Here is a 26,340-nt window from a genome sequence, read left to right as displayed (position 1 = left end):
TTCACCATAACATGACTATGTGTCATGTTCAAGAGGCATAACTCTGCCTTCAAGGTCAAGGTCAAACACAGAGGTCAATGATTTAAAGGTGGTCAATCACATTTAAACAACATTTAATGACATTTTTTACTTTTTGTATATTCTGGTAGAGAATTATTTAAGGAACAAAAAGACCGATTACATAGAGTTAGATTCCTATTTGAAATGTATATTTTATTATTTTAATAAAATTTTGTAATTACTCCCCTTTAATATGAAAGTATATAAAAAGCTGGGTGTTTCTTTTTATTTCGATACAATGTCTAGTTTTACATTTGCATTTGATAGACATATCAACTATTGAACAATCTGAACCAAAATGCAAGTTTAAAAGCTGTGTGTAGCTTCTGAAATTATTTATTTCCAATCTATCTTGGTTGCGCAACCAAGATAGGCAAAGGGAGGTAATAATAATTTTTCAAACTTGCGTTTCTAATGAATTCCATCTAAATACATAATTTTTAATGCAAATATTTTACAAATATATTACAATATGTCTAATATTTATACATTTCCTTAGGCAAAGTATGTTTATCAAATTTATACTTATGATAAAATAACTCTATCTTGGTTGGGCAACCAGGATAGGAAAATGAAATTTTAAAAATACCTCCAGTGAAAATCTAATTTGTATTAAGTGTTAAGTGAACATAAATGAGTGTAAATGATCAGATGCTAAAGTTTCGAACAAATCCGTTACATGGCCAAAATCTGATTATCCACCTTTAAGATCATTTTCCTGTTGGCGCTGAACTTTTTTATGAATGGATGGACATTACAGGACACACTTTTGTTTCCTAATACATCATAGTTTGCCATACATATGGACGCACTTCTTCGTTAGCAATTGGTATATCTTGTGACATCCTCATTGAAAAAAGGCAGACACAGTGAGAAATAATCAAGTCCAACATGTTGTTACATAGTTTATTGCAAAATGTACAACTTCAACAAGAAAAGTCAAGAAAATACTCCAATTTTCATGATTTACTTTAATACTGCATGCAAGATATACTTAGTTTTTAATAACTTAGCAATTATATCAATTTTATACTGATCTGTCAGCAGCTGAATTTAAGTTTGTAGCTATTCTATCAATCAAAAGAAGGGCATAAGCTTTACCTGATTTGCTGAAGGATATATTATTTATAAACATAATATGAAAAAGTGAAGGAGATCAAAACTACAAACATCTGACTGAACAGTTATTTCATATAACATGTCTGATATCATACCGTTATAGATCAGAACCCAGTTGTTCAAAAAAGTGGAATAACTTTCAGGGTTATATTTCAACACTTCAGAAGACTTGGCAAAATCAATCTTTCAGTTAAGGATTTGGACCACTAATATGTCCTTACAGTTATATCAAAACATCAGTGTTTCAAATATATTCTGAAACAAAATTGAACCCATGTTAGTTTAACAGCCAGTAAAAGTTTCAAACAGCTGGGTCCTTACACAGATTATATAACTATCTACATTGTTCAGAATTTTTTAGACTAAGTTTTTCACAAGTAAATATTCACCTCGGCCAGCTTCTTCGTAAAAGGGAAGATCTAAACACACATAGTGAAAAAAATGACATAAAAACCCACAAAATTACCACTTAAATTGCATTTTCTGCTGCTATGCATGTATTTCACTCAAAGAGTTTCTAAAGAATTCTGTGTTCTTAATCTGTTCTTGCTATGAAGTTTTTAAATCTAGATTTTTTTTTCTCCTCCAAAACTTTCTTTCAAAGGTCAGGAATTTGCATGGAATTTCAGCAAAGTATTCCTGTACTGGTTAGGAACCATTTTCCGGACAGGACCAGTTTCCGGACACATGCAATATCAGCTTTATTTCGTTGTTATTCATGTTATTGTTTTATCCAGAACATTTAGATGTTTGTTCTTCATGTCTACAACAAACCATTATTTTATAAGGCTGTATAATGTTTGGGTTTTTGATGATAACTCACCTGCGTTTACGAAACAACTTTCTGTCTTAACGGGGCATGAAGATAGCACTGCGCATGCGCGGTAGTTCACACATGCTGAGATATCAAGTATGGAAGAAATAATCAAACTACATAATGATTGTATGCTGATAACTTGTTCTACTTTTAATTTCACGCTAAATGTTACGTAAAATGCAGGGCTGTCGATTTTTGCACTAATTTTATTCTATTTCTATTGGAATTATCAAGGATTCGTGTTAGATGAAATTCGAGTTTTTTATAGTCAACCTCGGTTTGCTTTCGTAGCTGCTATTGAACGTCGGGTTATGTTTCAAGTGCAATTTTGAAGAGATGAATGAATAAAAAATGTGTAGAAATAGTTTAATTACTTATTTTGATATCAAATTAACAACAAAACACCGTCAAAATATTTGTCCGGAAATTGGTTTACCTGACGGGAAAAATACCTCATTTTAGTGACCCCATTTGAGGCCCCACGGAACCCATATTTTACGTCACAACGCGATGCTGATTACAACATCGGATGCAGAAGGGGCTGAAGTTTGTGCAGTATGGACTTCATTTATGTCAAATATATTTTTAAGAATTAATGGAGCCGAAATATGAAAATGTGTCCGGAAAATGGTTCCCAACCAGTATGCAGCAGATCAATCATAGATAACTATTGTGATAAAGACAGAAAATAAACAATAACAACAAACCCAACAACTAAATATCACGGCACAACGCTATATGACAATTCCAAATACTTTAAATGTGTAGTAAAGTATTACATTACAGTAACAAAGGAATGTAAAAATCAACTTGAATGTTCAAATACAAGAATATCAATAACAACAAAAGCAATGACTAACAGAGCATACAATATATCAAAGAAAATCTGGTGGTTAAATTAGAAGAAAAAAACATCTACTCCATTGCAGTAAAAATGTCAGTTTATGTTTGAGAAGTAGCTATTTCACTTGTATATACGCAGAAGTTTTAACATACCCAATCAGGGTCTAAGATTATAAAACTAGTTTCAGAATGCAGTTCTTGCCATTAGTTACTTTCAAGATTAGCCTGATAATCCATCTATCAGACACTTGAGTGTAATAATCTTGTAACCAGTACTCTACAGACAGTAAATTTCCTTATAACTTTTTTTAGACAAACCTGATGTACTGCTTTTCAAACCCAAAAACGTATTTGTTTCTTTCAATAATTCCTTATAGCTAAAATTTATTCACAAATAACAGAGAACAATTTCAGTGTATTTATACAAGAACAGTTTGGCATAAAAGGTATCCTGCGTATATAAAACAGGAATAACACAAGAAGATGCATGTTACACAGAAATGCAGTACAATGAATTTTAAATGACTGCAAAATGTACGTCTGGTCCCAATCAGTCAAAGAAACCAATGTCAGTGCTGACTTGGTCTCAGAAATAAGAATATAAAATAGAAACAGACTTTAGATAAAAATTTCCTCTTTTATAACAATTACAGCGGCTATAACCAGCGATATTTTTTCTTGTTTGGTTCTACCAATTCAAAAAAAAAGAAGACTGTTCCAAAAATGAGTCTGCAAAAAAGGTAGTATGAACAAACTTACCAAGTTATAAATTGCAGAAATATCTATTAAATATCTGAATTATGCGAAACAAGCGCAACTAAATTTCAGCTGGATGAGTATTGATTTCCTATAATTCTATTTTTAAACTACATCTTACATGCGTGACGTGGTTGACCAATTAAAATTTCTGATATATACTACACCTTATCGGCATACTTGATACATAACCTACCAAACATTTAATGGCTGCGCCCGTGAAAAGATTCTGGCATGTATTATTTCTAGGGATGGGAACGAATATTCGAATATCGGCCGAATATTCGAATATGAAAATCAAATTCAAATATTCGTAAATTCATATATAGTTTTTTTTTTCAAAATAAGTATCGATTTTGTGCAATATAAGCATGCTAATTCTGCAGAATAAAACCGTTTGTTCTGTCGTGTTTGTTTATCGCGTATCAAAAGATGTCCAATTAACAAGAAAATTGCAATGCATAATTGACAGGGGCCACCATTACGGATTAACAGTTTGCAACAGGCGTAAATGTGATGCATGTCAAAAATTGTCCAATTAACAAGAAAATTGCAATGCATAATTGGCAGGGGTCATCGTTATGGATTAACAGTTTGCAACAGGCGTAAATGTGATGCCTTTTTATCTTTTGTTCATTTTTATCGGTGCCTGTTTTATGTAACAAATTTAAAAATTATTATTTTTTTCGAAAACAATACCAAACTTGTAGATATTGGCGATCTTTTTACAATATTTTGTACGACATTTCAGACCGTCCGCAGAATCTGTTTTCATCCACAGCACCCGGGCAATTCATTTATTGAAATCGGCCGTTTTTGAAATAAATTTTGAAGTATTTTATAATAAAATAAAGAAAAAACATATGATTAATGCATAAGATCATGTTGAAGGAGGTTTAAGTCTGCCTTCGTTAAGTTTATCGGCTTTTTACATGCCGATTGAAAATTTTCAAAATGGCGGCGGTAATATAACAGCGCGACACGTGCTTAAATGGGACGACGTGCTATTTTCAGATAAAGTTGCGAATCGATTTGAATGTTTTTTTTTAAGCTAAAACACTGGATTAGTTAAATATGTTTATGATTATACTGACGGAATCGTGAAATGAAACGCTAGGGTGGCTGGTTTAACTTGGTAGGGTCGGGTTACCAGAAACAAACATTTTTTAGGCCTTATTATGTACGATGATTCACGTTTTAAACAACGAAATAATATGCCAATCACTTAATAAGAATTTAAAGCTTCCATTAAATCATACCGAATATTCGAATATGGCAAACTGAATATTAGAATATTGATTTCAGTATTCGTTCCCATCCCTAGTTATTTTGATGGTCGAAGTGTGATCGCTGTGAAAAACCACAATATGTGAAATCAAAATCGCAACATAGGGATATCCTGGAAAAATGGACAGCTGTTGTCAATATGTAATAGGTGTATAGGTATGGCTGCGCATCCCTCTGGTCTATTATCTAAGTTTATCACGGACTGCAGGACAATGCCAAAACTGTATCCCCTTGCTTTTCACAGGGGAGAGCAATTCAATAATTCACAATCATGGCGTACAGCAGCAGACAGGTAGGCAAACCCACCCTTTTAATAATTCTATTTCTAATAGTACATCTGTACTACACTAATCACAAATTCAGATTAAATAATTTGTTTCCAAAACAAGCAATGACTAAAACAAGAGGGCCTTGAAGGCCCTGTATTGCTCACTTGGCCTAGTTCTTACCCCAGATAAACTACAATCTAATCTGGCCTAGATTTCATAGGACAAACATTTTGACAATGTTTTTCAATGATTTGATCTAGTGACATACTTTTTGACCTCAGGTACCCCACTTTTGACCTGGACCTTGATTTTATACAAACATTCTGATAAAGATTTATGATGATAAGTAGAAATGCAGCCTCTAGTGTTAACAAGGTCTTTCCATGATCTGACCCAGTGACCCAGTTTCTGACCTCGTGTAACCCAGTTTTGAACTTACTTTAGATTTTATAGAGATAAAAATTCTGACAAAGTTTAGAAAATGTCATATCCGTTTTTCAATGATTTGAATTAGTGATCTAGTTTTTGACCTCAGGTACTCCTGTTTGGTATTTTACTTAGATTTCATAGAGACGAAACATTCTGAGAAAGTTTAAAGAATATCAATCAGAAAATGTGGCATCTAGAGTGTTTTAAAGGTTTTTCTATGATTTTACCTAGTAACCTAGTTTTTTACCTCTGGTAATCAAGTGTTCAACTTTACCTAGATTGCACAGAGATAACCATTCTGAGAAAGAACAATGTGGCATCTAGTCCTAGATTTTGATCTCCGGTAACCTAGTTTTGAAATTATCCTAGATTTCATTGATACAAACATTCTGATGAAGTTTCATAAAGTAGAGGTATATTAACCTAGTGATCTGGTTTTTTTTGCCCCAGATGACCAGTAACGAACTTGGAAGAGATTTTATTGAGGGTAATATTCTGACCAAGTGTCATTAACATTGGACTAAAATTATGACCTCTAGAGTGTTAACAGTCAAATTGCTGATGATGGATGACGACTGACATAGGGTAATCACAATAGCTCATCCTGGTGAGCTAAAAATTCTATCAGGCAAATTAAAAAATATGGCAACAATACAATAGAAGTGAAAGACATTTCAATATTTAAAATTTAATATCCACACAGAAAAACTGTTTCTTGCTCGATATTGAAACAAGAATGATATCAATATGGTATGACACATATCCCCTGAAAAAGCTTGATAAGAACAAAATACAGTCAAAAAAGGGCAAACAGAAAAAAATCTGCCCTGAAATTTCCAGTAATATATATACATGGATACCAATTTACATCAAAAGGAGTTGAGTACACAAGGTACAGATCTATGCTGAACAAAAAAGTTAACCAGCATTTTGCTATTTTGCCAATATTTTAAAAATTACTGAATGTACTTTTATAAATAAAGCCTGCAATAAGATCAATAGGTTGTTAACAACTTAATAAATATATTAAATAACAAAAAGATATAAAAGATATAATTTTATCATTTTACTGCCAAACTCAAATTTTTTCAAAAATACGCATAAAACTTGTGTTTTCAGGAAACAAGTGAAAACCACAGGTTTTGACTGATTTTTTTAATGAATGGTTACATATCATCTAAATATTAAATGTACTTTTCGTAAGAGCATGACGAGGATGTTATTTTGACTGTGTTTTAATTTTTTCCAACATAATGTATACCATAGTTCATTTGAATTGGCTGGAAACTGTAGTCAGTAGATTACTTAATTACTGTATAAGTGGTTAAGTTTGCGACATGGAAAAATATAATGTATTTTGTGAATTGAAAAATTCGCTAATATTTCCTTCAGTGTAAGTATCAGCCGACCAGAATAACAAAGGTGCCATAACACTGGTAGCAAATGGGAGAAATTTATTCTTACACTGGTATAAAAAAAACGATAATATTATATATATACATAGCAGAATTAGTGCATATTAAGCATTGACTATTTGAACAAAATCTTTTTTTTTCTGTACTCTGCCTCTATCTCTGTACATATCAGTGCAATTAAAGTACTACAACGCATGAATAATATCCACATATATAACATCAAGATAATGACATGCAGTTATTATCCAAGACAAATTAACGATTCTTATGACGTGTATTGTTGCATGGCTTGGAAATTGGGAATTTGCTAATATTTCTACATGCTTATTATCTGCAATTCCAAATTTGCTAACTTTTCGACCCGCAGAAATACCCACTTATACAGTATATAAAAAATCTTATATTTATACTGACAACTTGCTTCACAACTTACTTACCTAGATATGGTCAACCAATAGTAATTCTAATACTTTGTAATTATGTTACCTCCCATTAACACAGCAATATATACTACTATGTTTATTTATGGGATAGAAAGACCATATAAAAAATTCCTAATCTAAAATGACATTTAATATTTTGAAAACAAGTGCTAAAACTATTTCTTTATATTCTCTGCTAAAATATTTTTGTCCGAGATGAAAACTGTAGGAATTGTGTATATTATAAGAAAGCGTGACATTCAGGACTGACAGACAGTTAAAACATTTTATGTCTTCCGGGTCTTTGACACTGAAGGCATAAAAATATTAAACTTCAGTGACTGAAAGCAAGTGTGTATACTAAGATTCTTAAGAAGTATTGAGTGTGACAGATAATACACTGGTGCAAGATTCTCTATAGTATATCAAGTATATACGGTAAGTATATAAAATGAATCCGATGTTCTTGTATGGACGGAGTGGACTGCTGTTTCCCTCATCTGGACGAGATGTCAGGTAAATATTGAAGAATATGTGGGTATTTTAGACTTTATCATCGGCAGGCATTCCTGTAAATAAAAAAAATATTATCTTGCGAAAATCTTTAGGACTAAACTAGAGATTACTCTCTCCTTCCTGGTTTTAATTCCATACCAGCAGTGTTGGACAAGTAGTAAGGGTAAAGCTTTTTTCAACCTTTAGCCTGCTAAATTTCTAAAATGGACTGGTCCATCATTCAATTTGGGCAATACCATATATTATTTGAAGGGGTGTTCTCTGAAAATATTACTGACTGAACATTGAACAGTGCAGACCATGATTAGCCTGCACGGATGTGCAGGCTGATCTTGGTCTGCACTGGTCGCATAGGCAGAATCACTTCCCGCCAGCAGGCTAAAGGTTAAAAGCCCATAAATCTGCCAAAAATTATTCAGTATGAGACCTTTGTATAGATTTACAATTGGGGTTGATGAAATTGTCAAAATATCCATAAATCTGGGTAATACTGTTGAAATTCAGTATCTCCAACAATTGCTTATGTTGAAATTCTGACTATCTCGATGTCCCATCACAGTTCCTTCTTAAGGAGGTAGGTTACCTTGTTACCAGGGTAAAGTCAAATTAGTTGAACCACAGCAATTTTTTGTATTTCGTGTAATTTAATGTTTTAACTGCTACAATCTCAATTTCATTTATCTCTGTCCCTTCAAGTACATTTTCTATCCAGGTTTGAAGTACATGACCCTCCAAAGGTATTTTATATTGAAAGAAGAAGGAAAATACGGATATTTAACACTTTTCAGCGTATTTTGGTTTCATTGTTATCCGTAGAAGTCTGCATAATTGATAATTTTATTAGTATGCGCGTTAGCTTTCTAATATAAGCTTAAAATGTATATGCCGCGGTGCTTGTGTTTCAATGGTTACGCATTTTCTCTCATTTCTAAACAACTATGTATGAAAATGGGGTTTTTCGACGGTCTCGGTGCCATTCTGTTAATGACCAACATGGAATATTTGGGTAATATTATTAGCAAAATACAAACCACTTTACATGGTACCCAATTTTTCTTAAAGATTAAAGTAACCATGGCAACAGAGATGTTTAAAATAGCTTATATGTTGCTTTTTATTGTAATTTCTTATAAAAATATTAAATAAAATCATATTTCTTGTTAATGTAGCTTTTAAACATCTTATTTCTAACTTAAGTAATATTTTCGTGTTATTTGCATTTATCTAAACAAATTTCAGCTTAAAATACTTACAGCAGTACCCCTCGTCTGACATTTTTATGGAAAATTGTTCTGCATGCTGCTATTATTCTCATGAATATTATTGAAATGCAAATAAAAGGCTGAAGCTGTGTTCATTTAATAGACCAGTGTCAACGCTTCTGAATTTTACATTTAGATATATAGGTCACGGGCTTCGTTTCGATGGTAACATCAATTTAATTCAAGAAACCACATTTTCTACTGAAATTTGAACAATTTTAAAGCTTAGTTTTAGTATATAAGAAACAAACAAGAGCTGTCTCCATAGGATGACACATGCCCCCGATGGCACTTTGAATGAATAGTTATGGCCGATGTTAGAGTTTAGGACCTTTGACCTATGGACCTGGGTCTTGCGCGCGACACGTCGTCTTACTGTGGTACACATTCATGCCCAATAATTTTAAAATCCATGCATGAATGACAAAGATATGGACCGGACACGCCCATCAATGCACTATCATGAAATATGACCTTTAACGTCTAAGTGTGACCTTGACCTTTGAGCTATGGACCTGGGTCTTGCGCGCGACACCTCGTCTTACTGTGGTACACATTCATGCCAAGTTATTTGAAAATCCATCCATGGATGACAAAGATATGGACCGGACACGAATGCACTATCATGAAAAATGACCTTTAACGTCTAAGTGTGACCTTGACCTTTGAGCTACGGACCTGGGTCTTGCGCGCGACATGTCGTCTTACTGTGGTACACATTCATGCCAAGTTATTTGAAAATCCATCCATCGATGACAAAGATATGGACTGGACACGAAAATTGCGGACAGACAAACAGACTGACAGACCGTTCAAAAACTATATGCCTCCCTACGGGGGCATAATTATCAATGGAAACTGAAAAACAGGTATTACAAATCAAACTGCCCAATTTTTATTTGAAAATGGCCATAATAAGTAACGTTTCACCAAACTATTTTCCCAATAACATTAGTTACCATCATCCATTTTCTTACATTCCGCATAACATTTCAAGATAACTACATAAAAGAAGCAAAATATTGATCATTATTCAGAGCGAAAGACTCATGAAAAATATTTCAGCAAATAATGGCTGTTTAAGAATAGTTCAAATAAAGAAAATGCACAGAATTATGTACTTTCAAAATAAAAGCCATTAATTTTGCGCGGTAACTGACACGTAACGTCATGACGTCATTTTAAGGCAACAATGTTTTGAAGCGTTTCTGCGGCAATTTATTCATTATTATTGCATTATTAAACCATTAAGCATAAGATCGGAGACAGGTTCATGATTTTTTTCCAGAAGAATGGATATACAAACACATTTAGTTTGTCGTAAACATTGTCATAAATCGTCACGTTAGCTTCCAGTTGGGCATGCGCACATACAAATATTAAGGTAACCTACCTCCTTAATGTATGTATTTTCACTCTATTTAAGTAAAATTCAACATACAGGGATTCGAGCTGTGTCAAAGAGAATCTGAAGTCCCGTCCCTCAAAATCCTATGTCTCAGAAAGCTGAAGTAAAATCCTGTATTGCCTACATACAGGACTGGTGTGATCATGTGCTACACATAGCTATAACAAGAGCTGTCACTGGAGACAGTGCACTTGACTATTTCAATGCTGGATAGTGAAACAGGGCACATCTCAGGAAGCTGGAGCTATCACTGGACTGTTTGATGACTACAGTGTGGACGACAATATTGGAAATAGTTTAAGTCTGTGTCAAATAAATTCAGTAATAACTGAGATGGACTGGAAGTGTATCAAAAGGTTTTGAGAAAAGGTGGACGTAAACAAAAATTTTAACCAAGAAACTCAAATTTTCTAAGTACATAAAGTGCCATAATTCTGACAAAATGAATATTAGTGTTATAGTTCTTGGCCTACACATTCAACTAATGATGATAAACAAGTGTGCTAAGTTTCAAAGCTATAGCTTTTACACTTATTGAGAAAAGGTGGACCTGAACAAACATTTTAAAAAGGGGCCGAGCTGAACGATTTTAACAAACTTAGGAGAGGTTTATACAAGGATGCTACAGACCAAGAGTAGTAAAGATCCGTCAAGTGTTTTATGAGAAGAAGTTGCTTACAGGTTTTTCTATTTTTAGTTCTTTGCCTCGTAAAGAGGTCATTCACTTAAACAAAGCAGAGAGGGTACCTTGCAAGGATGCTACAGACCAAGTTTGGAGTAATTCTGGCCAGTAGTTCAGAGGAGATCATGTTTAAGTTAAAATGTTGATGACGGAAAATGGGTGATCTGCCTATAACTATAGCTCACCCAGTCCCTGAACCTATGGTTCAGCTAAACCAACAAAAGTGGATTCACATAATTATTTAAACACATCAAGCAGAAATTACTCAGAATTTGAATGGAAATACTGGTCATTAATTTTTTGACAAAACAGAAGTCTCAGTTAGGAGTATGCTGAATTTGTTACAAAGCATTATACAGAGCAAACACTTACCCTGCCGCCATTGTTCTCCAGTATATGTAATGTATCTACAACCTTTTCTTTGTGCTTTTTATCAGTCATATGTTTTGATACCTATAGAAAAAAGGTGAAAAAATAATTCAACAATCCAATGGCATGAAATCAAATTTTCTGGGAATATTTATGATTTTAGATTTGCACAGAACCTGAACAAGTGATCCATAACAAAACTTTTCATTTTTGACAAAATCTTACTTCTTGACAATGTCCTCAAAATATGTGAAGTTTAGTGTCAAATAACAGTTATTTCAGCCAAATTCCTCTCATCCTTTAAGTGTAATTTCAAAATGAATTCTAGTTACAGGTAGCAAAATTGTGAAAAGCTGACCAATTCTTTGCATTATATTCAACATTAGTGAAATACATGTACTGAAAAAACATCAATGACAAAAATTGAAAAAGTAAGCTGATTTTATATTTTTATATATCTGATTTTGTTATCAAAAAATCAGGCTAGCTGTTTTACAAATTAATCAACCTTTTTTGTTTTGTTGGGTTTTAAGCCATTTCAACGCAGTTTCAGATAATATGGAGACTTTCCAGTTTCTATTTGTAGAGGAATATCTCAGGTGCCGCTTGGGCAGACACCTTGGTAGAACCATCGACCTTCCATAAGCGAGCTGGATGACTTCCTCACATTAAGATCTCTATACCCCAAGGAAAGTTTTCAACCCAGAGGTGATGGGCAAATGATTCGAAGTCAGAGACCTTAACAACTCTGCGGAGGCCCCAATTTATAACGTGAAATTTTGGGCTATTCCCAACACTATTTTCTACTGTATCAACATCATAGGAAGAAAGTAGCCAATGATTCCCTTGCAGTGTCAGATTTTTCCATATTAAGACTGCCTAATGATTTTATACTATGTAATTAGCTTTGTAATTTTAAAAAATACTTACAGGAACAAGCAGTTTATTTATATGAGGATTTAATGCTGGTCCAACAACTTCACTCAACTGGGCAACAGCGTCTAGACCCCCTGTTACAACTGATGGGTCGCTATGTCCCTACAAGTACACAAGTAAGGTCATAGTAACAAGAAAGCTGAAATGGTGGAAATGTGTATCTAAGGTGTTATCTACTCTCAACATCCAGCTACAATGTGTGTATCTAAGGTGTTATGCACTCCCAACATTCATCTACAATGTGTGTGTATCTAAGGTGTTATCTATTTGCAACATCCAGCTACAATGTGTGTGTATCTAAGATGTTATCTATTTGCAACATCCAGCTACAATGTGTGTGTATCTAAGGTGTTATCTATTTGCAACATCCAGCTACAATGTGTGTGTATATAAGATGTTATCTATTTGCAACATCCAGCTATAGTGTGTGTGTGTCTAAGGTGTTATCTATTTGCAACATCCAGCTACAATGTATGTGTATCTAAGGTGTTATCTATTTGCAACATCCAGCTACAATGCATGTGTATCTAAGGTGTTATCTGCTCTTAACATTCAACTAAAATGTGTGTGTGTATCTAAGATGTTATCTACTCTCAACATCCAGCTGCAATGTGTGTGTATCTAAGGTGTTATCTACTCCCAACATCCAGCTACAATGTGTGTGTATCTAAGGTGTTATCTACTCTCAACATCCAGCTACAATGTGTGTGCATCTGTTATCTACTCCCAACATCCAGCTGCAATGTATGTGTATCTAAGGTGTTATCTACTCCCAACATCCAGCTGCAATGTGTGTGTATCTAAGGTGTTATCTACTCCCAACATCCAGCTACAATGTGTGTGTATCTAAGATGTTATCTACTCCCAACATCCAGCTGCAATGTGTGTGTATCTAAGGTGTTATCTACTCCCAACATCCAGCTGCAATGTGTGTGTATCTAAGATGTTATCTACTCCCAACATCCAGCTGCAATGTGTGTGTATCTAAGGTGTTATCTACTCCCAACATCCAGCTACAATGTGTGTGTATCTAAGGTGTTATCTACTCCCAACATCCAGCTACAATGTGTGTATCTAAGATGTTATCTACTTTCAACATCCAGCTACAATGTGTGTGTATCTAAGGTGTTATCTACTTGCAACATTCAGCTACAATGTGTGTGTATCTAAGGTGTTATCTTCTTTCAACATCCTGCTACATTGCGTGTGTATCTAAGGTGTTATCTACTCTGAATATCCAGCTACAATGTGTGTGTGTATCTAAGATGTTATCTACTCTCAACATCCAGCTGCAATGTGTGTGTATCTAAGGTGTTATCTACTCCCAACATCCAGCTACAATGTGTGTGTATCTAAGGTGTTATCTACTATCAACATCCAGCTACAATGTGTGTGTATCTAAGATGTTATCTACTCCCAACATCCAGCTGCAATGTGTGTGTATCTAAGGTGTTATCTACTCCCAACAATGTCTGTGTATCTAAGGTGTTATCTACTCTCAACATTCATCTACAATGTGTGTGTATCTAAGGTGTTATCTACTCCCAACATCCAGCTACAATGTGTGTGTGTATCTAAGGTGTTATCTACTCCCAACATCCAGCTACAATGTGTGTGTATCTAAGGTGTTATCTACTATCAACATCCAGCTACAATGTGTGTGTATCTAAGATGTTATCTACTCCCAACATCCAGCTGCAATGTGTGTGTATCTAAGGTGTTATCTACTCCCAACATCCAGCTACAATGTGTGTGTATCTAAGATGTTATCTACTTTCAACATCCAGCTACAATGTCTGTGTATCTAAGGTGTTATCTACTCTCAACATTCATCTACAATGTGTGTGTATCTAAGGTGTTATCTACTTGCAACATGCAGCTACAATGTGTGTGTATCTAAGGTGTTATCTTCTTTCAACATCCTGCTACATTGCGTGTGTATCTAAGGTGTTATCTACTCTAAACATCCAGCTACAATGTATGTGTATCTAAGGTGTTATCTACTCTCAACATTCATCTACAATGTGTGTGTATCTAAGGTATTTTCTACTCCCAACATCCAGCTACAATGTGTGTGTATCTAAGGTGTTATCTGCTACAATGCGTGTGTATCTAAGGTGTTATCTACTCTCAAAATCCAGCTACAATGTGTGTGTATCTAAGGTGTTATCTACTATCAACATCCAGCTACAATGTGTGTCTATCTAATGTGTTATCTACTCTCAACATCCAGCTACAATGTGTGTGTATCTAAGATGTTATCTACTCTCAACATCTAGCTACAATGTGTGAGTATCTAAGGTGTTATCTACTATCAACATCCAGCTACAATGTGTGTGTATCTAAGTTGTTATCTACTCTCAACATCCAGCTACAATGTGTGTGAATCTAAGGTGTTATCTACTCTCAACATCCGGCTACAATGTGTGTGAATCTAAGGTGTTATCTACTCTCAACATTCATCTACAATGTGTGTGTATCTAAGGTGTTATCTACTCTCAACATCCATCTACAATGTGTGTGTATCTAAGATGTTATCTACTCTCAACATCCATCTACAATGTGTGTGAATCTAAGGTGTTATCTACTTGCAACATTCAGCTACAATGTGTGTGTATCTAAGGTGTTATACCTACACTCAACATCCAGCTGCAATGTGTGTATCTATAGTGTTATCTATTCTCAATACCCAGCTACAATATGTGTGTATCTAAGTTCATAAAAATTAACTACTGGCTCAAGTAATGACAGCTCATCCAAAAGGATAAGTCATTTTAGATTTTTGAAAGTTGTTCGAGATACAGAAGATGCACCAGTTCTATGAACTTTCTCTGCTAACCACTGTGCCACCGATTCCATGCTAACTGCTACCTGCTAACCATTGTGTCACTGACTCCATGCTAACTTCTAGTGTTGCAAAATCAGACTCAAAACATAACTGATAATCCAATGAAATCAGAAAGTGCGTTCCAATTCACAAATAGAAAATACTGTGAAATCATTAATATTCGTGGGGGACCAATTTTCGTGGATTTCGTTGTTGAGTGAATCCACGAAATTTAATCCCAATGAACAAGTAAAATTCCCATTAATTTTATGTTCAAAAGTTGAAATCCACGAATTCACATCCCCACGAAATTGCCGTTTTGACCAAAACCACGAAATTTCATGCCCACGAAATTAAATGATTTCACAGTTATCAAAAGTATACTTATATTTCTAATGTATACCCATACATTTATCACTATCACTTATATTCTAAAACCTACACTTCTTGTAAAGTAACCTTCCCATAATGAATATTTTTTTTATTTGAGCCACGCCATGAGAAAACCAACACAGTGCATTTGCGACCAGCATGGACCCAGACCATCTGCGCAGTCTGGTCAGGATCCATGCTGTTCTCTAACCGTTTCTCTAATTGCAATAGGCTTTGAAAGCGAACAGCATGGATCCTGACCAGACTGCGCAGATGGTCTGGACCCATGCTGATCGCAAATGCACTTTGTTGGTTTTCTCATGGTGCGGCTCATTTATAATACAGTAATGAAGATCAATATATTGTTTATAAAGACATTTCAGATTTTTTTTTCTCTTTAGCAAACTCATGTGGCCAAGGTTTTTACAGAGCAGGAAAATTTTGATCACTGTTTCAATCCTTTTGTAACTTCTACAAAATAATGGTTTTACTCATATATCCAAGATGTATGTAAAAAAATTAACATAATAAAAGTTGTAACTAATCAAGCAATTTCATACTGACCTCCATCTTGGGCCAATACATCATCCACAGACAAATAGCAAGATCAATATTAAATCATACGATTAATTAAATTATTTTACGGATCTATGAAACATAACATGTTTATAACATAAACACAGTAATATTTAACTGTGACTAGCTCAATATATTGTACACAATTCTAAAATTTCTAAATTTTTAAACCAGGGTCACAAAGAGGATGAGCTTACCAGAGCACCTCGCATTGCAACAGCTAATTTTGGCAAGAGCGGCACAACTCTGTTTGAACATCCTGGTACCTCCAGTAGCTCTTTAAAACCTGTTCTCGCAACAAATGTATAGGGATGAACAGTTTCCTTTAAACCCTGCAAAAAATGATGTAGAAAGAAAACAATGAGTCAAACAACATTTTCTAATCTTAAGTAGTTTATATGTTAATGCATTTTTATGATTATTAAATAGAATGTCAATGGTTTTTCTATAAGTTAACCTTGTGACCAAGGTTTTGACCTCAGGTAATACAGTTTTGATTTTGGCATAGAGCTCAATGTGAATCAGTCTAGAGTTATCTACCTTAGTAATCTGAGACCACCTGAAGACATATACTTGAACTTTCAAATCAATCACATACACATGATTAGGACTGGTGAAGAAAGAAAAATGCAAAACAATGTGAAATATAGCATTTTTTGTAAATCAAGGGCATATAACTCTGGTCCTACTAAACTGATCTTTTAATCATACACATTCTGTGTAAATATTATTTGGATTGGTGAAGAAATGAAGTTGCTTGAAAGTAAACAAGGGAAAATGTAACAATTTCTGTAAAAATAAGGAAGAGTAACTCTAGTCCTAATGGTCAGATTTCACTCATAATCAAACTCATCTGAGATCTTATGCACATACACATTCTGTATAAATATGATTTGGATTGCTGAAGGAATGAAAGTGTTATAGTGTAAATAAGGTAAAATATAAGGATTTGAGCAAAATCAAGGGCCCATAACTCTGGTCCTTCTTGTCTGATTTTGTTCAAAATAGAACTCATCCAAGATCTTATGGCAATACATGTACTAGGTAAATATGTTTTGGATTGGTGAAGCAATGAAGGTGCTAGAGTGTAAATAATGTAAAATATAGCAATTTTTGTAAATCAAGGGCACATAACTCTGGTCTTACCAGCCCGATTTTGCTCATAATCAAACTCATCCAAGATCTTGAGGTCATACAAATTTTATGTGAATATGATTAGGATTGATGAAGAAATGAAGATGCTAGAGTGTTAACAAGGTGAAATATAGCAAATTTTGTCAATCAAGGGCATATAACTCTTGTCCTACCGGCCTGATTTCGCTAATAATCTATCTCTTCCAAGATCTTGATGTCATACACATTCTGTATAAATATGATAAGGATTGGTGAAGAAATGAAGATGCTAGAAAGTAAAAAAAAAGTGAAATATAGCAAATTTTGTCAAGCAAGGGTACATAACTCTGAACATACTGATCCGATCTAGCGCATAATCGAACTCATCCAAGGTCTTGAGACCAAAATCACTGTGACCAAGTTTGATTAATATTGCTTCAAAATTGTGGATGCAAGTGCGTAAACAGACTAAATGTGAACAGAAGACAGACAGACAGACTACGGGCATTCATCGATCCTAACAGTTCACCATGAGCCTTCGGCTCAGGTGAGCTAAAAAGTATGATCACTTAACCAAAGTTAAGTGACATCACATGTTCCAAATTTTTTTCTATGATTTCACCTAGTGACCTAGATTTTTACCTTGGGTAACACTGTTTTAAACCAGAACTAGATTCATAATGACAAATATTCTTTCCTCAATGGTGTAAACAAGGTTTTTCTATGATCTGACCTAGAGAACTGGTTATTGCTAGGGTGATAACTGGGTGAAAGTGACAATCCTAAAAACAACAGATGTCCGTAAAACAGCCAATGCTTGACAATTTGAATTGTTGTCCGAGAAACTGGAATTTGATAAAATATCAGACTACAGGGTTTCCATCCAGTATCTGCATTAGTTTTGGAAATAATAACTTGCATGCAAAACTTGAACCAGGATTTTCTAAGTCCAAAGGGGGCATAATTTGGCCAAAATGCATGTCAGAGTTATGGGACTTGATGCTATAACCTAGTTGTATATTAAACCTAGTTTATAACCCCCAAGACACATGCGAAGTTTCAATTCAATATCGGCATTAGTTTTAGAGATAGTAACTTGCATGCAAAACTTTAACCAAAGTCCAAAAGTGGACATATATTGGCCAAAATACATGTCCATGTTATTGGACTTGACCCACTGAGGTTGGCAATTGACCTGGACAAAGAAAAAATAAGTTTCAAAGCGAAATGCCTTTAAATGATAGCTATACATACTTGCATGCAAAACTTTAACCGAGGTGTGATGCCAACACAGATGCCTGGGTGAGCAGAATAGCTCAAACTATTCTTCAAATAGTTAAGCAAACAAAAGGGCCAAGATGACCCTAGGTCGCTCACCTGAGAAACACACCATAACAGTGTAAACATGTTTGACCTAGTGATTTAATGGAAACAAAATATTCTGACCAATTTTCATTAAGATTGGACCAAAAATGTGGTCTCTTAAGTGTAAACAAGTATTTTCTTCAATTTGACCTAGTTTTTGAACCAAGATGACCTACATTCAAACTTGACCTAGATTTGATCAAGGCAATCATTCTGACCAAATTTCATCAACCTCAATTGAAAAATACAGCCTCTATCGCATACAAAACATTTTTCTTTGATTTGTCCTGGCGACCTAGTTTTTGACCCCATATGACCCATATTCAACCTTGACCTTAATTTCACCAAGGCAATCATTCTGACCAAATTTTATAAATACATTTTGTATCCAGTGTAAAATGCAGCCCCTATTGCATACACAAGGTTTTTGTTTAATTTGACCGGGTGACCTAGTTTTTGATCCTTGATGACCCATATTCAAACTCCTCTTAGATATCAACCAGACAAACATTCTGATCAAATTTCATGAAGATCAGTTGAAAAATACAGCCTCTATTGCATACACAAGGTTTTACTTTGATTTAACCTAGTGACCTAGTTTTTGACCCCAGATAACCCATTTTCAAACCTGGCCTAGATTTCATCAAGGTAATCATTCTGATCAAAATTCATGAAGATCAATTAAAAAATACAGCCTCTATCGCATACACAAGGTTTTACTTTGATTTGACCTAGTGACCTAGTTTTTGATCCCAGATGATCCATTTTCGAATTTATCCTAGATTTCATCAAGGCCATCATTCTGATGAAATTTCATGAAGATCAGTTGAAAAATACAGCCTCTATCGCATACACAAGGTTTTTCTTTGATTTGACCTAGTGACCTAGTTTTTGATCCCAGATGACCCATTTTCGAACTTGGCCTAGATTTCATCAAGGCAATCATTCTGATCAAAATTCATGAAGATCAATTGAAAAATACAGCCTCTATCACATACACAAGGCTTTTCTTTGATCTGACCTAGTGACCTAGTTTTTGACCCCAGATGACCCATTTTCGAACTTGGCCTGAATTTCATCAAGGTAATCATTCTGACAAAATTTCATGAAAGTCAATTAAAAAATACAGCCTGTATGCATACACAAGCTAAATGTTGACAGACAGACGACACACGCCAGACGACAGACAGTAGACGGACATCAAGTGATCACAAAAACTCACCTGAGCAATACTCACCTGAGCATTGAGCTAAAAATACACCTAAAGGTGTTGTGATCAGGTTTTGAATCACTAAGGTTTCTGTTAGATAACAAATTTATTAAATTTGGCAATAAAACTTATAGACAAGTAATAAGTATCCCTATGGAGCTTATTACACCCTACTCATTGCTGATTTATTCTTATACTGTTATGAACGAGATTTCATGCTCAGTCTGTCCACTGAGATGCAGTTTGACATTATTGAAGCTTTTCGTGGAACCTCGAGGTACCTTGATGATATTTTAAATATGGACACAGAGCTTAAGCTAGACTCAGATTTTATGGAGAAGTCATTTCTCCCTAAGCTAAGGTTATGGAGAAGACGGGAGGTTATAGGGAGAAGTGGAGAGATTTTAGGGAGAAGGGGAGAGATTTTAGTGCCACGACATGCAAGTCAAAAAAAGAACTAGAGATGCTTTTGAGAAAAGCGCATGTCTCCCACAACTGCCCCTATGAAAAATGTCTAGTTTCTCTAGATGGTTTAGACAAGTTGATCCAATTAGATGGTCTGGATGAGTGGATCCAATCAGTAATTCAAGGGCCATAAATCAAAAGTGCCTGGGCGGATTTGGCTAGTTATTGAACTTGGCTAAGGTCTTATGGCCAAACACATTTTGTTCAAGTTTGGTGAAGATTGGATGAGAAATGTTCAATTTATAGAGCGGACAATTGTATAAAGGCGGATTTTTCGGTAATTCAAGGGCCGTAACCCCAAAATGACTAGACTGATTTGGCTAGTTATCAAATCTGGCCGAGGTCGCATGGTCAAACACATTTTGTTCAAGTTTGGTGAAGATCGGATGAGAAATGTTCGACTTAGAGAGCGGACAAGAGTAAAAAGGCCGTTTTTTCGATAATTCAAGGGCCGTTACTCCAAAATGCCTGGACCAATTTGGCTAGCTATCGAACTTGGCCGAGGTCTTATAGTTAAACACATTTTGTTCAAGTTTGGTGAAGATCGGATGAGAAATGTTTCAATTAGAGTGCGGACAAGAGTAAAAAGGCCGATTTTTGGTAATTCAAGGGCCATAACTCCAAGACGCCTGGACCGATTTGACTAGTTATCGAACTTGGCCGAGGTCTTATGGTCAAACACATTTTGTTTAAGTTTGGTGAAAATCGGATGAGAAATGTTCGACTTAAGAGTGTGGACAAGCTTTGTGACAGACACACACACACACACACACACACACACACACACAGACTGGAGTAAATCAATATGTCTCCCACACCACTGTGTGGTGGGAGACAACTAAATATTACATGTTTGCAGATCAAATTCCTCCATCGCCATTTTTTAAATTGATAGAATTTTACCTTTACATCAAAAATGTGGCGATGCTGAGGGTGCTTTTGGACCTTGTCTATAAAGATCATTAATTTAAGCAACAAGTCGGTAAAATACACTGAATGAACTTGTTTACATTGCCACATGACCGAGAATTTTACAAGATAAAAGGTTGATTTAAATACTGTTGAAATGGGTGTTTAACCGAAAAGTTAAAGGTAAACTTTAAATGAATCTTGCCATAAAATATTACATTGAGCATGCACACTACATTTAGGTTGTGTGGATGTGAAAAAACAGAACTCTAATACATTATAGGCATTTCAGTGCCTTTTGCTGCAGATTTTTCTTTTAAATTATGTATCTTGTGTTTATAAAACGTGACTGAGTCGTGGTCGAGTTGTTTGCGTCACTCATTTTAAATCACAGTAACCGCTCATTCTTTTGTAGGAATCACACATTTTTTTTTTCAGGTTATAACATATGCAAAGTACTGAGGAACGTAGATCTAGGGATTCTATAGATGCTATAACAGGAAAAAGAGCATTTACTAATGCCACTCTAGCAGAAAATGTGTAAAAAAATATAATGGAATTAATATTTTTTTACGTCATCCTCTCTAACACTTAATTTACATTTTAATCATGCATTATAAGGATGTAATATATCTATGTTTTGACACAGAATTAGGTTTTAACAGTACATGATGTCCTTGTAAACACACGTTTACTGCAAAGTTCCATAATATAATAACTTTACTGAATGTTTCCATCTATGTACAACTCAGTGTATTGCTTAAACATATATTTCTAATTGATGGAAATGAAGTTTTAATGTAAACAAATGCAAGGAATCTGCACCCAGAGATGTGCGAACTCTGTCAGATAGATTCTGCCTTCGCTGATAAAATTCTCCTTGGAATTACATAGATCTTAAAACTTAGTCAACGTAAAAATTCTCATCCCTGTGGAAAGTTTTGTCCCCGAGTCAAATCTGGATTTAAATAATAATTCAGAATTTTATCACCCCTTTTATTGACCCCTCTGGTTTTAAATAAGAGTCCAGGATTTTATCACTCCTTTTATTGACCCATCTGGATTTACATAAAAATCCAGAATTTTATCACCCCTTTTACTGACCCCTGATGACCCAGTCACTAACCTGTCCAAGATTTTACTGAGGGAAACATTCTGACTAAGTATCATTAATAGTAGACAAAAAGTGTGACCTCTATAGTGTTTACAATAATATTGTCAAAGGTGCAAAACAGACACAGGGGAATCACAATAGCTAATATTGAGCACTTTGTGCCCAGGTGACCTGAAATTTATTGTTAAAGTGTTTACCTCTGCTAAAGTGACCAGCACAGGATCATATTGGACTTGCTCTGGAGGTGTGTCCCATCTCAACGTGTGTTTCACTGATCCATGTGTCAACCTGTTTCAAATTTATTGGTATATTTTTTACATTAAAAGACAGCATAATTTTAGTTAAACATTTGCGTTTAATAATCTGGCTTGTGGCTTGTGTTAACATCTGTAAGATTTTACTCCATGGCATTTTTTATATTAATTTTAAACTTTCTCCTAGTTCTTATTTGAATAAATATATTTATTAGTATTAAAAGCTAAAAGAAATCTGTCATAAATTGAAAAAGACAATTGCTTGGCACAGGAGTAACAATACCATCGAAGTACAATACAAAACAAGAGCACCGCCTTGCGGGTGCAGACACTCTGTATGATAGAAATATTGTCCTACCCATGATTTTCTAAGTCTAAAAGGGGCCGTAATTCTTGCAAAAAGCAATGTAGAGTTACGGTACTTGTTGGGCAGAGTCAGCTTTTAATGACAAATAACTGCTCTGAGTTTTAAAGCAATAGCTTTGGCCGTTAAGGAGAAAAGTTGACCTAAACGCAAAACTTAACCACGAAATCTGATATTTTCTAAGTCCAAAAGGGGCCATAATTCTTGCAAAAAGCAGGATGGAGTTATGTTTCTTGCTGTACAGAGTCAGCTATTGATGGTGAACAGGTGTTGCAAGTTTCAAAGCAATAGCTTTGATAGTTTAGGAGAAAAGCTGACCTAAACATATAACTTAACCAGGCAACGCCAACACCAATCAAGTGATGACAATAATTATTATAACTCATCATTTCTTTTTTAGCTAAAAATATCTTTTGCTTACAAGATATGCAACAGATTTCATCCTACTGTCATAATTCATATATGTCTGACTAACCTGCTGCAGTCCTAGATAAGAATTCTTGTACCATAGGGATACTTCAACCATCATGAATATTATATAGGTTTGCTTCGACTTTGGGAAAATACATTGGTATTTGGGCAAAGGTGAATAAAGATCCTGTTGTAAAGCTAAATTTAGGGGAAAATTGCACAACCTGAAAGAGCTTTTCTGAGAAGAGGTCTATTATGGCCTCTACTATTGAAATAAAAAGCATTGTAATAGTTAATTTTTTAACAAGAATCAACAAACCTGCATGGAATTCCTCCATTGGAATAAATGGCAGCAAAAGCAGACTGGTTCTTGTTTGAATTTGAAAACTGCAAACAGATAAACTTACAGTTACAATGTACTGTTACACAGAACAAAATCTGAAGAAAATCCAATGATTTAATTGGTTAACATGGCTAAATTTATATCTAAAGTAAATACATATTCTTTTACATGACTTTTATGTTAAATTTTGAACACTGGTAGATCATAATTATGTTAACTATATTTGCACTACATTTTGCACTACATAAATAACAGTAAATCAAATGTATTCAATGAACATACAGGATCAATTGTTTTTGGGTTGAGTTTATCGGAGGGTTTTGATGGTCGACCTGCAGATTTTGTGGATCCCATTGACTGGCGACCTCCAGATGCTACTCTCTTTGACTCCTGTGTACTTGAGGATTTCCTGCTCTCTGCATGAGAGCTGGCCATCTTTGAAATAAGCAAATGTCTTCTATACAGCCATCTTCATTTAACTCATCAAAACTCTGAAGAAAAAGAAAATGCTAATACTAAAATGTTTTAACAAGCACTTTTTCTTTAAGATAATTCCTTACTGATATGACTGTGATCCTAAACATTCAATATGAATGAATAGCCCGATATCTAACGCACAATATATTTTCACTGACTGAGCTTCAAACGCCTGTGGTTAAAACACACTTTTAATATACATTTAATCTGTTAGATTCTTTTACACATTGAAAACTTTACCGGTACATAAGTTACATTTAATGTTTTAAGTTTGATCCCATATGAAACTTTATATTTAAACACTTGTTGCAATCTGGGTGTTACTGATGCCCTCTGCTGATGATTTTTAACATTTTATAAATGGTATAAAACAATTACTTCGATTTTTTTCCTTTGTAAGCTGACTCTGGTAAACAGACTTTCCTCAGCTAAAGAAGTATGGACCTTGCCCATTTTGACAAAAACTTCCCTAAGAATTAAAACAAAATAATTTTCTATATTTTAGCCAAGATTCATATGTAAACTTAAACATCTGAAACACAAGACAATGTGCTCAACTTAGTTATTACTGAACCAATTCTAAAATGTATTACTAACATTTTTATCAAATATAGTATCCTAATATATCACTTTTATTACTGGGCAAATTTACCCTCCTTGGTGGCCGTTTTTTCAGTGGTATGATTACTGGTACCATCGATTTTACGTTTTTTACAGTCAAACGATAACCTCTGATTTTATTTTGATACTGTTATGCATTTGATAGATTTACTATAGTACTACCCGTTATGTAACATTTTAGAAAAAATAAACAACCAGAAGTAAACACCGAAAGATGAAATAAATTCATCTCCTCTGAAACACAGACTTAAATCCGGACCACGGAACATAACGGATTAGACTGGTTAGGCTACAGTGTGACAAAAAATCAATACCAGACAAACACTTCCTCCGGAAATACTAAAATGTAAAGAAAATCTAAACCATCTGTTGGCATGATTTTGGGAAATCTTACCTTGCATTTTGGGAAGTGTCTCTACCACAGTTGTGAAAAAATACTGTATTTTATTGATTGGGAAGCGACTGAATATCAGCCTCTGTTAAATAAGGATGAAAAGCCAAGTTATGGAGCAGAAACAATTTTACTTGACTTTCAAGTGACCTTGACCTGTGACCGACAACCATGTGCCATGTACTCATATTGACCGGCTTTTTGCCAACATTGCTCCTCTGCCATTTGCCAATGTAGCCAAATGCTACAAATTTTAAGAGCTGTCTTCAGATTTTTGAAAGTGGCTACAAGAATTTTATTAAATGTGGCCAAATTTCAGCAATTCAGATTCAATTTGGCACTTTCTCTCAAAAAAGAGGCTACAACTTTATAAGGCCCAGCAGTGCGCAACACATAGTCTAATCATGGGGAACATTTCTGTGTACTTCAAAGCAATTAAAAGTTAAGAAAGCTTTATACTTGACCTTCAATGGTAACATTGACCTCTGAATGATAGGCATGGGTCATGTAAGCAACACATCATTTGGTTTTTGGGAACATGAGTTTGAATGTATATAAAAATGCTTCTAGGCATTTACTTATGATTTAGAAACCAAGGGACAAAAACTATTTTCACTTTAATTCAATAGTGACCTTGAACGTTCTGGTCACGAGGCACATTTACTTGTAGTGGTTAGAAAATCCTTCAATACATATAAAAGTTATAGAAGCTAACAAGGCACCCCTAGCAGACAGGTAGTAGTTCTCTGAATCTCTCTGCAGTGAATAAAGAACTTCATTCGATTGCTGAAAATTATTCATCATTTAAAACTCATGCAAGAAAGGTTCCAGTTAGATCTCTAGTTGAAAAATGATTATTTTCTTTTCAAAGATAAAACAGTGGAAAGAAATTGTAAAATATTGTCAATAATTGTAAATAATCCTAAAAAGCCAGTACG

General features: G+C 34.6%; 1 protein-coding gene across 1 annotated transcript; it reads right to left on the bottom strand.

The window, feature by feature from the left end:
• Positions 1-952: 952 nt before the first annotated feature.
• On the bottom strand, positions 953-24,400 carry LOC123546431 (PACRG-like protein). Its single transcript, XM_053550784.1, has 8 exons — positions 24,196-24,400; positions 23,890-23,957; positions 22,739-22,829; positions 16,563-16,697; positions 12,585-12,692; positions 11,658-11,738; positions 2,636-7,986; positions 953-1,818 (listed from the first exon to the last, which is right to left on the bottom strand). Exons 1-7 carry the CDS (start codon positions 24,346-24,348, stop codon positions 7,930-7,932), a joined length of 693 nt encoding a protein of 230 aa, XP_053406759.1. The 5' UTR covers positions 24,349-24,400; the 3' UTR covers positions 953-1,818; positions 2,636-7,929.
• Between the last annotated feature and the right edge of the window lie 1,940 nt (positions 24,401-26,340).

This window comes from Mercenaria mercenaria, chromosome 9 (assembly GCF_021730395.1).
Source record: "Mercenaria mercenaria strain notata chromosome 9, MADL_Memer_1, whole genome shotgun sequence".
NCBI classification, from domain to species: domain Eukaryota; kingdom Metazoa; phylum Mollusca; class Bivalvia; order Venerida; family Veneridae; genus Mercenaria; species Mercenaria mercenaria.
This window is presented reverse-complemented; position numbering and strand designations above follow the sequence as displayed.

Excerpts from the sequence above, each read along its gene's own strand:
- LOC123546431 (XM_053550784.1), bottom strand. The coding sequence starts at position 24,348 with ATGGCCAGCTCTCATGCAGAGAGCAGGAAATCCTCAAGTACACAGGAG. Across the intron at positions 12,693-16,562 it reads TTGCAATGCGAGGTGCTCTG|GGACATAGCGACCCATCAGT; the intron begins GTAAGCTCATCC and ends GTGTACTTGTAG. Across the intron at positions 7,987-11,657 it reads TGGAGAACAATGGCGGCAGG|GAATGCCTGCCGATGATAAA; the intron begins GTAAGTGTTTGC and ends TTTTATTTACAG.